The following is a 13,950-nucleotide window of genomic DNA, read 5'->3' as shown; positions in this document are numbered from 1 at the left end:
TCGTATCCGATATTTCAACAACCTCACATCGATTGTGAGAAGATACATTAATATATTGAATCCCTGCGTGTGTACGTAGCCATTCCGTTAGAGATGGTGGGTGGGAGAAACGATGACGACGCGCTGCAAGTCGTCCGAACAAAATCACACGATTCTAGATTCGGCGTACGCGCTTGTCGCCGGCACAGGTCTAAATATTTATATATTACACGGAACGATGATGACATTGTATCGACGTTTAATATTATCTTTCACCGTTAAAACTCTGCACAACGTTCCCGGATGGGACGCGACTTCAGAAATGTAACAAAAGAAGAAAATAAATGCTGTTTAGAGAACTATATAAAATCAATCACGTTTCCTATATTTTTATACGCCCCGTCTCATCTGAAAATACTGCCGAAATACGCAAGAGATATTTAAGACAAATAAATAAAATCACATTTTTAACTAGATGTGGCTACGCAAAAAATAATGGAATTTTCGTTAAATGAGAGCATCGCTTTTGATTGAAATGTCTGATGGTTACCTTCATAAGTAGGTTATCCTCAGCGATGTCTTGAAATCTGAAGAGATTAGAATGATATGGTTCGTTTTGTTCTTCCATCGTCGGGAAATCGTTCAAGATTAAATTCTTAAAATAGATATAATTTCTAATAAGATTAGTAGGAATAAGAGATAACGTCTCGGAACCGATTTCTCGCAAGTGAAAAGGTCCAGTTCTCTCGTCCAATTTCCAATCTGTGTACAAGCTTTTAATATTAAATATAGTAATATCACAGTACGCAATGTATGCGTATGAAAAATCTTTTATTGAAAAATGTTCTTTCACGCTACAACGTCAGTGTACCCTCGTCTATTTAACTTTTTTTTTATAACAGTACAAAAATTGCATTTTTACAAGTTGCCCAGCTTACTTATGTGACTAAGGTAATCCCAGTTAGCAATCTGACGAAGGGTCTTATTATGACTTATCTAATATTATCCGGAGAAGCTGCGGCAAAACGTGAACACTAGTATTCCAACGGAAGGGGGGCGCGGGGCCCCCCCTCCGCGTACAAGAAAAAAAGCGTCTCGCGGCGTGCTTTCCGGTCGCGCGACGCGTTTATCTTTAAAGTAAAATCAGTCGCTACAACGCGTCGATCCTATACTTATATCCACAGATCGGATTCTAATTACCATTTGCTATCTGGGTCTCATCGTGAATACCTTCAGCCGGAAACTCGCAACGTCTTGTCCTCGAAATCGCAATCAAAGAAAATCATTCCGAGTAGTCTACTACCTGCGATACCAGTAGGGCAATTCCTAAACAGTCGATGGCACCGCAAGAGTGTCCGGCCAAAGAATAGTCAGCGAAATCTTCAACCCGTACAATATCTACTTTCGTCTATCCTGAACCGAGGTCAACGAGCGGATAACAGAAACACGACGAGCGTGGTGACATTTTACCGCTGTCCAAAAAGGATAGCCAGAGAACTCGATATGAATGTAACGAGTCAAAGCAAATAAAATGTGCACACGCGTATGTGGTGCAGATAATCGCGAATTGGAAAATCGCAAGGAGTTACAAGATCATTAGTATTTACATACTAATAGGAATTTTGATGTCGCATCGAGACGGCCGAAGGTAGGTTGTCCCATTAATATGTAAGTACAGTATTTTCTCTTTCAAATGGAAAAATTTCGTGTTACCGTTCACGTGAAACTTTTCATTGCCCACCGGCATCCGTTTCAGATTTTTACATTTTCTTCTTCTTTTATAACTACACAATGCATGCATTATACATTTATTAACATCTATCTTATATTGAGAGACAACGCTTCTTTCATGATTACTCGAAGTGTTTGTTCCTGTACATAGGATACACATTATCATTCTCTCTCCTTGTGATTTTCCACTTTGCGACCAAAGGTTTTCAGTTAAACATCTCGTCGATTTGTTTATCCGTTCGTTTTCACTCGTTCGCGCGCGCATCATCAACAGCTCTTTCGCGCCTTCGAAAATCACGTAACAAACCGCCGCCGACAGTTAATTTTGAGCAAGACAGAGGAGGCGTCCGTCGATCCTGACAGAGGTTGTGCACAGTACTAAGTACATTTACGTTTATGCTAGTCCGTAAAAGCTTACCACAAACAACAATGACGATAGATTAATGATCGATCGGCAGAAAATTAACGTAGCGGCGGCCTCCGATCCTCGGCAGGATTGATTACATCTTTTTTTTTTCACTCCTTTTTTCCCTTCCATTTTTTTTTTCCATTAGCTCTGATCGCTATATGTATAATGCGGATAAAATCTCTTTGCATCCTTTATTACAATTTCAGGTCCTGCCTTTATCAGTTGGAGATTAGATGCTGCGCTTCGATTAGATGAAATATATAAGTAGTAATTCTACGCTGAATGAAATTCCTGATGTCGCTTAGGAGCAGTCTTTGAGCTTTTTCACATGCGTTCTCGCTCGGATCGCTTTACTTATTGCGTGTATAATAACGTGACAAATGTGTGAATGTACGTGTGTCTGTGCGTGCGCGCGTGCGTACGTGTGTGTATCATTGTGTATGTGTGTAAGATGTAGATTGTATATATAATATATATATGTGTGTGTCCTCCCTCTCCTTTTTCCTCCTCTCACGAGTGTCTTCCTATATAATTCTGGCAATGTGTGTAATGTAGATTTAATGTACAATTAATTAACTATACAGGTTAACTGGTAGAAATTAGAAACGTTTGACTAGCTTTTGATCATCTCTCTTGGAATTCGTGGAGTTTCATCCTTCGCAATATATATGTATATATAACCGATCGGATACACAGTTTTGGTGGTGCTGCTGCTGCTATTGCCGCTGATCGAGTAAAAGGTATCGCGTATGTGAAACGAAATAATGATTAAGTATGGGTCATCCCTTTCGAGTGTGTTTACGATTATTACTAAATATAGACAGTTCTTAGCTTTTTTTTACCCTAGCAGGATACTCCTGGATTCGAGAAATCACCGCGCGATCTTACACGTATTTACCCTCTAGCAGAATATAATTGTTACAATAATCACTAATATAATATATACTAATTAACTAATTTCATCGTCTTCCAATCTCGGTATACTCTCTCGCTCATTTTTTTTTTACCTCTCGCTCTTACTTTCTCTCTCGCGCGCGCTCGCTAAATTCTTAATTATTTTGACAAGTTTTTCCTTCTTCGCAGTCTTCTCCAATTATTCAATTCACGCGCTCGCGAGGTCCGTGCGAACGGAAGGGACAGTGAAAGCATCCAGATAATCTAAATCGACGGCTCGTGGCGCGTGAATTATTCAGTCTTTCGTTATATATTTTTTTTTCTTATTTCACGGTTAATCGATTATTATTCACTAGCGTTATGCGACATAATAAATTTAATTTTCTGCTTGCACGAAAAAATATTATGCTACATTTACCCGCGACGCTACTTCAACACATGCTAAATAGATTAGATACGATGTATGCTTATAATTTAAAGCCACAGATTTCGATGTCGCGCCGTAATCGTACAGCGCCAGTCTACCTCCCTCGAAATTTCGCTGCTACTTTATAATATCAAATTTCTACACCTCATACGTTTGCTCATTTTCTCTTCACGTAAGGCCCTTAATATCCATTTATTGTATATTTTACTCGCGTTTTATAGCTTATCATCTTATAAAAACAAGAAAAAAAAAAGAAAAATGGGATGAAATCCATCAACCAAATTGAAAAATCACGAGATCTGTGCGCAAACTACAAAGCATACACGCCGCCGTACATGCTTTCTCAATACAGTTTGAGATTTAAAGATATGCGCGAATTAACTTATGCGACAAAGCGGCAACCCTTTAAGTATGCTCATTCTCTAGACGGATAGTAATATTAAAGAGCGACAGTAACGGTAGTGAGAGTGATAGTAGTGATGATAGTAGTGGAAATAGTGATAGTCATAGTGATAGAATAGTAATGATAGTAATAGCGATAATAGTAGGAGCAATAGTAGTGCTAGTAATAGTGATGTTGATAGCAATAATAGTAAAAATATAATATTAATAATAATATAGTAATAATAATAAAAAGAAGGTAAAATCAGTCCAGTTATTAAAAAGTTGAATTACAATTACGTTACTATAACGTCTCCGCAGCGCTTAAAAAAGACGAATTCCATTTCGTAAAATGGATAACACAAAAAATAATATTGCAGAACATCGCATGGTGATGTAATGTTATTTTTCCATCTTTCTTTCCTCGTATTTTATATGATTTAAAATTCCTTTCTCCCCTTTCTGCCCCATAAAATTCTATCGTACGCGTCTGTATATATATATATATATATATTTATATATATAATATACTTCCTCTTATATATCTTTATATATACGGTTGCAGCAAACAATCGAGGAAAGAATCTATCTTTCTAAATAGCATTTGGCTTGCCAAATTCTGTCAATTAAATAATACAATTGCATCGGACATAATAAAAAATAATTTGTGTGTATATGTATACGTGTGTCGTTCGATCTTAAAAGAAAAACTTATCTTTATCTCTCTCTCTCTCTCTCTCTTTCTCTTTCTCTCTCTTAGTAATATGTCGCGCGTGTCGGACATTTTTTTTTCCATTTGGTTAAGATATTAAAGCATAAGTGTGTGTACACGCAGATATTAGCACACAAAAAAAAATGTGTCGTCTCCATTGCAGTATCACTATAAAACTGATGACTTCAAACGTGCTGTTCGCCAAAACACGAGCGAGCGCGAGATAGAGATGACTCGCGTCTTGGCGGACAGAATTTCCCTCAGTTTTCGGAGTCGAGAATCCGAAAAGGATTGTTCAAATGCGAGGACTTACTTACGAATCTCGGAACGCGAAATATGGAAGATTAGGCCTCGCCGAACCCACCGATCGCTTGCTCGGTCATTCTCAAGCAGAGGGACTCCAAGCGAGAATTGATTTCCGGTTCCGTTGTCTCGTTCGCTCCATTGGCAGAGTGTCCCAAGAAGTGGTCACGTGGCGCGCTATACGCACGTTGCAATGTCTTCTGTAATTGCTATAACGGCAAAAGCGAAGCCATTAAATAAACGGATGTTTTTTCATCTTGCAGCATTGTATTAATAAACGGAATGGAATGCGACTGATCTTATAAATTTTGAAGATTTTAGTGGATCCATCTTTACCTGCAAGCTAGTCTCCTGTAAACTGGGTCTCTTCTCGGTCGCATGTACCGCGCGCAAATTATTCGTATTCATATTATTCATATTCTGAGTCTGATTCTGGTTATTTTGCAAATACGGTGTCGATATACTGTTTCTGTGCGAAGCAATCATGAACTGATTATGCGAATGGCTATTGTGAATGTGATTCAAATTCAAACTTGGCTTCCTGTTGTGCTGTTGCGGATTTCCATATCTCCTATTATTATATCCGTAGTTATGTTGCCATCTGAAATTTCACGTGCACATCGATTATGTCGAAAGTCACCGCATACGTTTATTTTACTCATATTTACTCGTTATTTCTAAATGGACATTTTCTATGGGAGCGTGTTTGATGTCTCGACTTACTTTGGAGTCGGACGCGGATTGCCAAGTCTACTGCGCCACTGCTGCACTTTCTCCTTCTGATTCTGGGTGAAACAGTCGTGCTGCAACACCTTTTCCAAAATGTTGACGTACGCGCACAAAATACCGTCCTCGACGCTTTCCAAAGCTAATCTACTGCACACTGAGAGAAGAGAAATCATACAATAAGAATATCCTTTTCAATCGTTCAAACTTGAAATTTTGACAATCAAATTAGAACTCAAATCTGTACATACATTTTCCAAGTACTTTTGTAAATTGTGCAGGAATATCTTGCGGATCGCCTTCTTGATTCGGTTTCATAGGAGTGGCTAGAATAGTTTTAAGCTCTTCCATTGTATTAATGAGCAGTGACGGACCCTGCGAGAACGAAGCGTTTTGCATGCCGTCGCGGGTACTAGGTTGTACGAGACCCTTTTCTAGATTCAAAAGCGTGTTGTATCGCTGCTGCAGTTTAGCGATAGAGAGAGCCAGCTTGTGTCTAGCACCTTTCGTAACCCCTTGCTCTGCTAATTGATCCTCTGTCAATTGCAGCATATCCTCATAACTCATGGTAGCGAACAGATAACTGTACTTATGAAGTCGTAATGTTTTAAGCCATAATTGTACATCTAAAAAAAAAGAAACAATTTATAGTTTAAATGTTTTTATCCTTGAAGAAAAACGTATATTTAAGCAGAGATGATTTCGAAAGAAAAACGTTATTACGATAAGACTCGATAGTTTAAAGAGATATAAGACATAGTCAGGATAAGAGGCCAAGTACAAATTCATTTAGAGATATAAGACTTTATCAAGTCTATATCTACATTTGATATTTGAAATCATAGAAAATATATCTTCTTCCGGTCATCTCATACGTTGTTGATCAACAGCATTCTGTTGAACAGCAATCTGATTTAAATCTACCTCTCATGCCACTCGCGAGCGAACGATTCGAAGCGTCATCCAAACGACCCTCGCTACCGCTGCTCGCACAGGAACTCTGTGGGCTCAGTGGACCCAAACCAATAATATTGCCTACGTAAACACGAGTTATTTAAAGTGTGTGTGGATACAATGTAAATTTATCTTCATACATGAAATATAATTGAAAATTACTGGCATGATCTCCAGAGACACTAAAGCTGCGCGGCTTGTGTCTGGATGAGGTGTTCGTGTTATTGGTACGATCGACAATTTCGAGATGATGCGGCGGCGCTACCGGTGGTGTCAGGCTATTCGAACGACGTTGGCGGTTAACGGACGTGGGAAAGTGTAAGTTAAACGCGGCGCCCGGTTGCGTATTGAACAGATTTGACTGATCACTGTGATGCTTGGAGGTCCTCTGCCATGATGAATTTTCCCATCTTGTGATAAGAAAAAAAAAACCGAATTTAGAAACATATTACGGATAAGAGAGTATTACAAGTGTCATTTGGTGTCACATTATCTCAGTTTGATTCACCTTAATGGATAATCTTCGAAACCGGTAATGGGTGGTGTACTGCTGATACGTTCTTCCAGGTCTCTCAGCCACTGCGTCAAAAGACGTCTGTCTTGGCCGGTTATGGCTGGGTGTATCAGAGTGTAGCTCAAAAGCTGCTGCGTTTGCTCTGTATACTGTCCCGTGTTCACGCAATGGCTCACCAATTCTGGTATAGCTACCAGATAGCTCTTCTTGCACTCTACATTCCCGGGCTTTAGTAAAGGCAAATGTGTCAAGAGCTGATTAATCGCAATCTCCGTTGACTCCGTCGACAAGGAGTTGATGTAATCTGCAGTACAAAAGTTTTGTTTTATTACAAAGAGATCTGCTGCTATGTACGACAGATCTTCTTAAAACACACATAAAGTTCATTTTTTAAATATAAGCACTTGTAATTACTTGGATTATTGGCATTTATTTCCTTGGTATCCAATTCTGCCACAGAGTGCAAAGAGTGCTCTATCGCCTGCGAGAGAAACCTCGCCTGTACGGCAGGTATAATACGCAGCAAGGCATAAAGAACGACCGTCTGTTCGCATTCGTTCCACTGGGAGAACAAACGAGTGAGCTCACTCACTTGTTCGTTGAAGGGAGTAGTGGATGTCCACTTCATTTTGGATCACCTAGAGAAATTTCTCTTCCGATGCGTTTAGACCACCGCTTAAGCCAAACGCACAACAGTCGTGCTCACAGCCTTCAAGTAGCTGACAAACGCCAGTATTTTGCTACAAAAATGAACCAAATTCATCATTTTATTTAAATCATCTGTAAGTTATGTATCTTTATAAAAATATAACAGAAAGGCACAAACAGCAAATTATTAAATATTACAAAAGTTGGATGTAAATGTTGCTTTAGAGAGAAATGTAAATGTAAGCACTAAATATTATTTTAATATAAATTCCAAATGATACGCGACTTTCCAGTTTGGAAGCCATATGTGTGTAAGTATAAACATTAATTGACACTACATTTTTTTCTTTATCCAGTAAAACAAAGACAGTTTAAACGTCTTCAAATTAAAAAGGAAAAAAAGTGTGAGTTTAGCTCACGAAAAATCTCACGAGAAACGATTACGAATCGCAATTATGTACACATCTCACAAAAATTCGTTTCGAAATTGAATTTATCCTAAGCAAATAGAAAGCCTGTTTTGATAGATGTGTCAAAACAAGGAGGCTCGTCAACATGTCCGTCACGCGTCATCCGATCTCCACGATGTCCGTGCTCATTCGAGAGATCCGTCTCGAATCTTCTTCCCCGAGCACGAAGCTTCCGTGAGCGACCCTCGTCCGCGTCGAGCGAGGGAACGGCCGGCAACGGTCCGCCGACGCGACGCGTCTCCCTGTCGTCGTGCAATTTCACTCTGTCGCACCCCGGCCGGGACTGTTTCGTCGCCGTCGTCAAAAATTCGTGGGACGTGGGGCGCGATACACATAACCTCGAAGCCGCTCGCGCTACTACCGTGTCGCCGATAAGAGAATTCCGCTGAGGTCAAGTTTGTTTACCCCGCGCGCGATGCGTGTGTATTTATAGCCTTTCCTGCTGCGGCCCGTTCGGCGGTGCAATGGCATCGCGCGCGCGAGACGAGGCGACGTGGTGGGCGGCGCGGGAGGAAAAGGGGGAGGGAGGGAGGGAGGGAGGAAGAGACGAGCGGCGCCTCACGAGAGGGAAAGCCGATAAGATGCCTCCTTTTTTTTCTCCTCTCTCTTCTTTCTTGCCGTCGAAAAGCATCCGGGCATTTCCCATTGTCGAGGGGGGGGGGGAGGGGGGATTTCCTGCGAATCCGCTTGGCGAATCTCGCAGGAGATTCGCGTCCCCCGGCGTCGCGAGAGAGACCATCGTCGGTTTCGCCGCCCTTGTCAACGTCGCCGCGTCGCGCGCCGCGTGTGTAGGTACGTGTCGAGCGTGTCTGTGCGTGGCCCGCTCGCTTGCGTGCGTGCGTGCACTGCGTGCGTCGTACCGCGTTCGACGTCACACAGGCGAGGACGCGGCGAGAAAGAGAGAAACGGAGGGAAACCGGTAACGGGCGTAAGAGGGAAAGAGACACGGTGATGCGAAACGTATACACGCTGGAGGGGGAAGGGGGGCGGAGACGAAGCGCAGAACGAAGGGACGAAAACAAGGGAAGACGAAGAAGATCCCCCGCTGTGGAGGATCGAGAGAAATCGATGGATCTCTATCTCTTTCTCTCTCTCGGCGGAAACGAACGAGACATCACCGTGACGACGACGACGACGACGGCGAATGACGCGAGATAAGGGTGATCTTGCCCGCCGTGGGGACGCGGCTACGTCGCCGCGGGGTTTGTTACAGCGATGGATGTTGTTCCGGTTAAATGCATCGCTGTGTATAATAAATCCCTCGGCGAAGCGAACCTGCGACACGCACGCAGTGCTCACTTCAGTCGGTCGGCGGCCCAGTGCCGATGTCGTCGGGCAAGCACACGAGCCTCCTTTCCTCTCTCTCTCTCCTCGCCCCGTCCACGTCGCCGCGATTCCTCGCGTGGTTTTTAAATGCACTTTTTGTTGGATAATTACCGCAAAAGTGGGATCGACGAGGGACAATCTCCGCTGGCACGGCGCTCCTTCCTCTCCGGTGCGACGGCGACGACGCACAATTTTTACAGCATTTTATTCCGGTGTCCGAACGGGAGTAACGTCCATCCACCATGCGGCGCGATGGGACTACGTGACCACACTGGCTCCGCCGCAGTGATGCCAGCCAGACAGAAGTGGTGCTCCGACCGTCGTCCCGCCGCCGCGCCGCTGGGCGCCTACGCTCGCGCGCGGCGTCCCCGCGTGGCCGCGGATTGGCTGCGCGTCGCGGCGCGACGGCCAATCACGGCGCGTCCGCGGTTCGTTCGTCTCGCGCGCGGGGTGCGTCGACCGCGCGCAGCTTCCTTCATCACTCCGAATGGTTATTTGCTATTATCTCTGCGCCCGTCGACGGCCGGCAGCGTGTATTGGCATCGTGATAATTAAATTTGTCCGTAATTGCACCGAAAAAGCACCGCCGAGGGCGGGCGCAAAAATTTCTGAAAGTTTCTGATCAAACCAACCAACTTTCATGGACACTCCTAAAACATTCTCAGACCCAACATTCCTAACTGATCTTTATTTTTCATTGTATCTCTTTACTCTGACCATACCTGACCATATCCGGTCATCCGGAAGCAGGAAGACTGGTATAACTTTGACACTAGTCAAGATCGTCTCCAGTATACAGAGACGAGATCAATTAAAACAAGAATTGAATTCGTCTTAAAAAGCTACGCTTGCATCCGAAAAGAAATTCAGAATCTCGCTTTTTTTTTTAAAGCACATATAAATTATTACGAAAGTATTTGTTAAAAAAAGCAATTATACTTTTGTGTGTGTATATAATTGATAACATTAATTCTTTTGTATGCTCTTTTATTTATTTTTATAGTAAATACCTCGATTTTCTTGTTAAAAGTTTTAAACTTAATGTTATGCATGATAGGCAAGTATAAGTGATGACGAAATTCTGGTATCTCACAGCTATGCGATATAATAATACGATAGGTGTAGATTAAAATAAAATTCGATAAATCTAGAAAATCGAGTGGATAAAATTGTGTACAAAGAACTTACATATTTAAAATGCATTAGAAAATTATGGACGTAAATGTGTGTAGATTCGATTTGCATACATAATTATTTTAAGGTAACGATGATACATTGACACGGAAATACCGTTAGCCTCTTGGTTGGTTATCTATCAATTCGGAAGGCACATAAATTAACGCGATCGAAAATAACTTGTTACGAAAACAATTTCATATATTGTCACTTATCATCTGTTTTATCGTTCGATTCTAAATCTTTTAAGATTGAGCCGTGGTTTTTTTTATTTTTGACCTGAAAACAATTTCATGCATTATCACTTATCACGATCTATTTTATCATTCTAAATCTTTTTTTAAGATTGAATTTTTTTTATCCTATATAGGTGTTATCCGCTTATCTGAAGTACGTACAGAGTAAACGTTAAGTACTGTATTATTATTAAGTTTGTGTCAGCATCTCACATTCATACCAAATCTAAACAACTATCGGTCTCTCGTCGTTACATTTTTATATTTAACGCGACCTTTATTTCTTTAGAAAGTGTTCGAAGTTCCCAAAACGTGACTTTCACGAGATTTCGAAAGTCCTTCTGTATCCTCTCAATTTACAGCTGTACAGATATATGTATCTACACTTAATTTAATACTTCAAAAACTTCATTTCTCATCGAAGATAATTAAAGTTAAATATCTCAGACAATCGTGCCTAACGTTAATTGTAGACAAATTCGTACATTGTTGCTTCTGTTCAATTTAAAAGAATGTAAAGTTATACATAATCCATACTGTTCAATTTGTATCTGTATTGTACTTGAGTCAATTTAATATTCCTTAAGGATTTACTTTGATTCCCACTGAAGGAAATAAAAATTAAATATCTCGGATAATTATATCTAGCGTTAATTCTACACTCAATCCTCCACTTATTATTGCTTATCCAAATCAAATTTATTGAAAGGATATAAATAAAGCTACATGATAGGATGCTTGTTCAATTGGTATCTATATTGCACTCATCGATACACACTTGCCAAATTGTATATACTCACGTTTTCTTAATTTTCTTGACAAAGATATTTGTCACTGAGGTCAGTTTATTAATGTTCCATCTACAAGAAAATACCAATGATGTTCACACACTTTATATAGATTCAACAGTTGTGAATAAGAGAATCTGATGTGAAAAATGTAGGCTAAGTCAGAGAGAGAGAGAGAGAGGATGACATAAATAAGGGTATAGAGAATCTGAAACGTATTTCCTTTTACAAAATAGGAACCGTACCATATTTACGTAAGTGTTGAACTTGTCGCTTATCACAATGAATTAAATGTTGTCAATACTCGCTCACGCACAAATAAGTTTGGCCGCTAACCAACAATCTCTCATAATTGACAAGATTTAAAAAAATACAATAACTTATAACGAGAGTCCTAGTGTTGGATTATTTCTTAATGTATTAAACGCTACTTAGTGTTAAATATTAAACATTATTGTTGAGCATTATGCTCGGTCAATCCGTCGCTCTCCGTCACGAGAGCTCGTTCCAGGATAACGCGACCCTCCTTGTACCGTTGTTGCTCGTCTGTCGCAAATTCGTACACCCACCCGAGCTTAGCATCACAGTTTTTGCAGCTGACGTCTCGGACCATGTGACGACCCGTCAGCATCACTCTATCCTGAACCTCGCTGTACATCATATATCACAGAGTTAAATAAGGCCTGTTCTTTACAACTAAACTGGCTGCACCAGTTCACAGTTTATCCTCTTCTTTTCCACATTAGAAGAAGAAGGATAAGCTTTGAACTAGTGCAGCCAGTTCAACTAAAGAACAGGCCTTAAGTAAAAAGGCACAAACATAAATGCAAAGTTGATGTTCACATTGTGTATATATATGTATAAATAAAAATATATATATATATATATGTTTAACTCGTTTATAAAATGTAGAGAAAGAATAAACAAAAAAAATAAAGAAAAATGCAATTGAGCAAATATTTCATAACGGTAGAACTTGAGATCTCGATACGAACACAAAGCACCGTTCGGGAAAGCTATTTAGCTCTTTCTTCGCGAGAATTCATTTCACAACGATCTTGCACAACAAACGGAAGGGCGCACCTATAATTCAGATTGACGACTTTGTTGAAGAGGAACGCGCGTCCCGTGGCACCCGTGAAACGCGTGCTCACGAGCTGTGACCTGTTGGTGAGATTGGTGTCGCAGGAGGCGCAGGAAAACAGGCGACTGCCACCGATGTGCTCGAGAAATATCACTCCCATCTCGAGAGCTCTGACGGGACGACCTGTCTCAAGTCTTCGATCCGCGAACAGGCGGCGTTTGTTTATCTGGCGAATCGATACGAATCGATGTATGTCGCAACAACGAAAAAAGAATCAACAAAATCACACAACTGTCAACGCTGCCATACTGCTCTCGCCTCGTCGCTTGTGTGTATACGTGTGCCATGTATGACTGCCAAATGTGTACCAACAGTCGAGGCTGGAGTGGGGGAAATGTTTTTATGGTACGCCGTGGATCATCGAAATATGTAGAGACGAAACTCCCAGCGCGCGAGATAACGAGCGGGAAAAGATACAAGATAGGCAAGATACCGATCGCTCCGCGACAGTGTGACGTATTTTATCTGTGTATTTATGAGCGAGGAATTAAATGCAACGTCAAAAAAAAAAACATACAGATAACGCGATACGGATTAATCAGCAAAACTATAATTTGTAACTTGTAAATATTTAGATGCGCAAAATATCAAGATTCAGTTCGGAAATGCCTAACTTCATGTGCGTGAGACAAACAAGTATAAATTATTATAAAATTGGAAATCAATATAAATAATAATTAAATGTATAATTAATATATGCTTGATCATTCACGTTTAATTATACACATATACTCACCTCTATAAATATAATATAAATATATATTTTTATAATTATTGGTATATACAAAATTTAAATAATTTTACATACGTATAAATATGTTATTTATAAATTTATTAAATATGAATTAATATCTATAAAATTTCATTTATATATTACATAATCCATATGCATATATTTATTTTGTTAATAAAATCGAAAATATACGCACACACAAATAATTTCTCAAAATATAAAGTATATTCTCATTAAGCATATTTAACAATTTATTTATGCTTTTTATCATACATATAGATTTTAGAGATCTCATTTAAATTTTTTGATTTATTAAAAGAAAATCTTTGTACCGACCACAAATTATAACGATAACGTGTTTTATAATAATATATACATTTTTAGATAAAATTTTATAAA

The 13,950-nt window shown here is 40.1% G+C and overlaps 2 protein-coding genes across 4 annotated transcripts; both read right to left on the bottom strand.

The window, feature by feature from the left end:
* Positions 1-791: 791 nt before the first annotated feature.
* On the bottom strand, positions 792-9,775 carry LOC105452407 (protein Smaug homolog 1). Of its 2 annotated transcripts, none has more exons than XM_011693464.1 (9): positions 9,586-9,775; positions 7,445-7,770; positions 7,025-7,334; positions 6,679-6,926; positions 6,487-6,597; positions 5,814-6,188; positions 5,560-5,719; positions 5,173-5,437; positions 792-5,045 (listed from the first exon to the last, which is right to left on the bottom strand). In XM_011693464.1, exons 2-9 carry the CDS (start codon positions 7,656-7,658, stop codon positions 4,878-4,880), a joined length of 1,851 nt encoding a protein of 616 aa, XP_011691766.1. In that variant the 5' UTR covers positions 7,659-7,770; positions 9,586-9,775; the 3' UTR covers positions 792-4,877. The 2 variants fall into 2 exon arrangements, with proteins under 2 accessions (XP_011691766.1, XP_011691767.1); XM_011693465.1 differs by lacking the exon at positions 9,586-9,775 and adding an exon at positions 8,149-8,333.
* An 847-nt stretch (positions 9,776-10,622) lies between these two features.
* On the bottom strand, positions 10,623-13,147 carry LOC105452406 (protein yippee-like 5). Of its 2 annotated transcripts, XR_974729.1 has the most exons (3): positions 12,758-13,147; positions 11,920-12,324; positions 10,623-11,746 (listed from the first exon to the last, which is right to left on the bottom strand). XR_974729.1 is itself a non-coding variant. In XM_011693463.1 (2 exons), the coding sequence occupies exons 1-2, from the start codon at positions 12,916-12,918 to the stop codon at positions 12,126-12,128; spliced, it is 360 nt and encodes a 119-aa protein (XP_011691765.1). In that variant the 5' UTR covers positions 12,919-13,147; the 3' UTR covers positions 11,564-12,125. The 2 variants fall into 2 exon arrangements, 1 of the variants encoding a protein (XP_011691765.1); XM_011693463.1 differs by having other exon boundaries at positions 11,564-12,324.
* Positions 13,148-13,950: the final 803 nt, after the last annotated feature.

The sequence above is a fragment of the Wasmannia auropunctata genome, unplaced genomic scaffold (assembly GCF_000956235.1).
Source record: "Wasmannia auropunctata unplaced genomic scaffold, wasmannia.A_1.0 LD336032.1, whole genome shotgun sequence".
Classification (NCBI taxonomy): Eukaryota; Metazoa; Arthropoda; class Insecta; order Hymenoptera; family Formicidae; genus Wasmannia; species Wasmannia auropunctata.
This window is presented reverse-complemented; position numbering and strand designations above follow the sequence as displayed.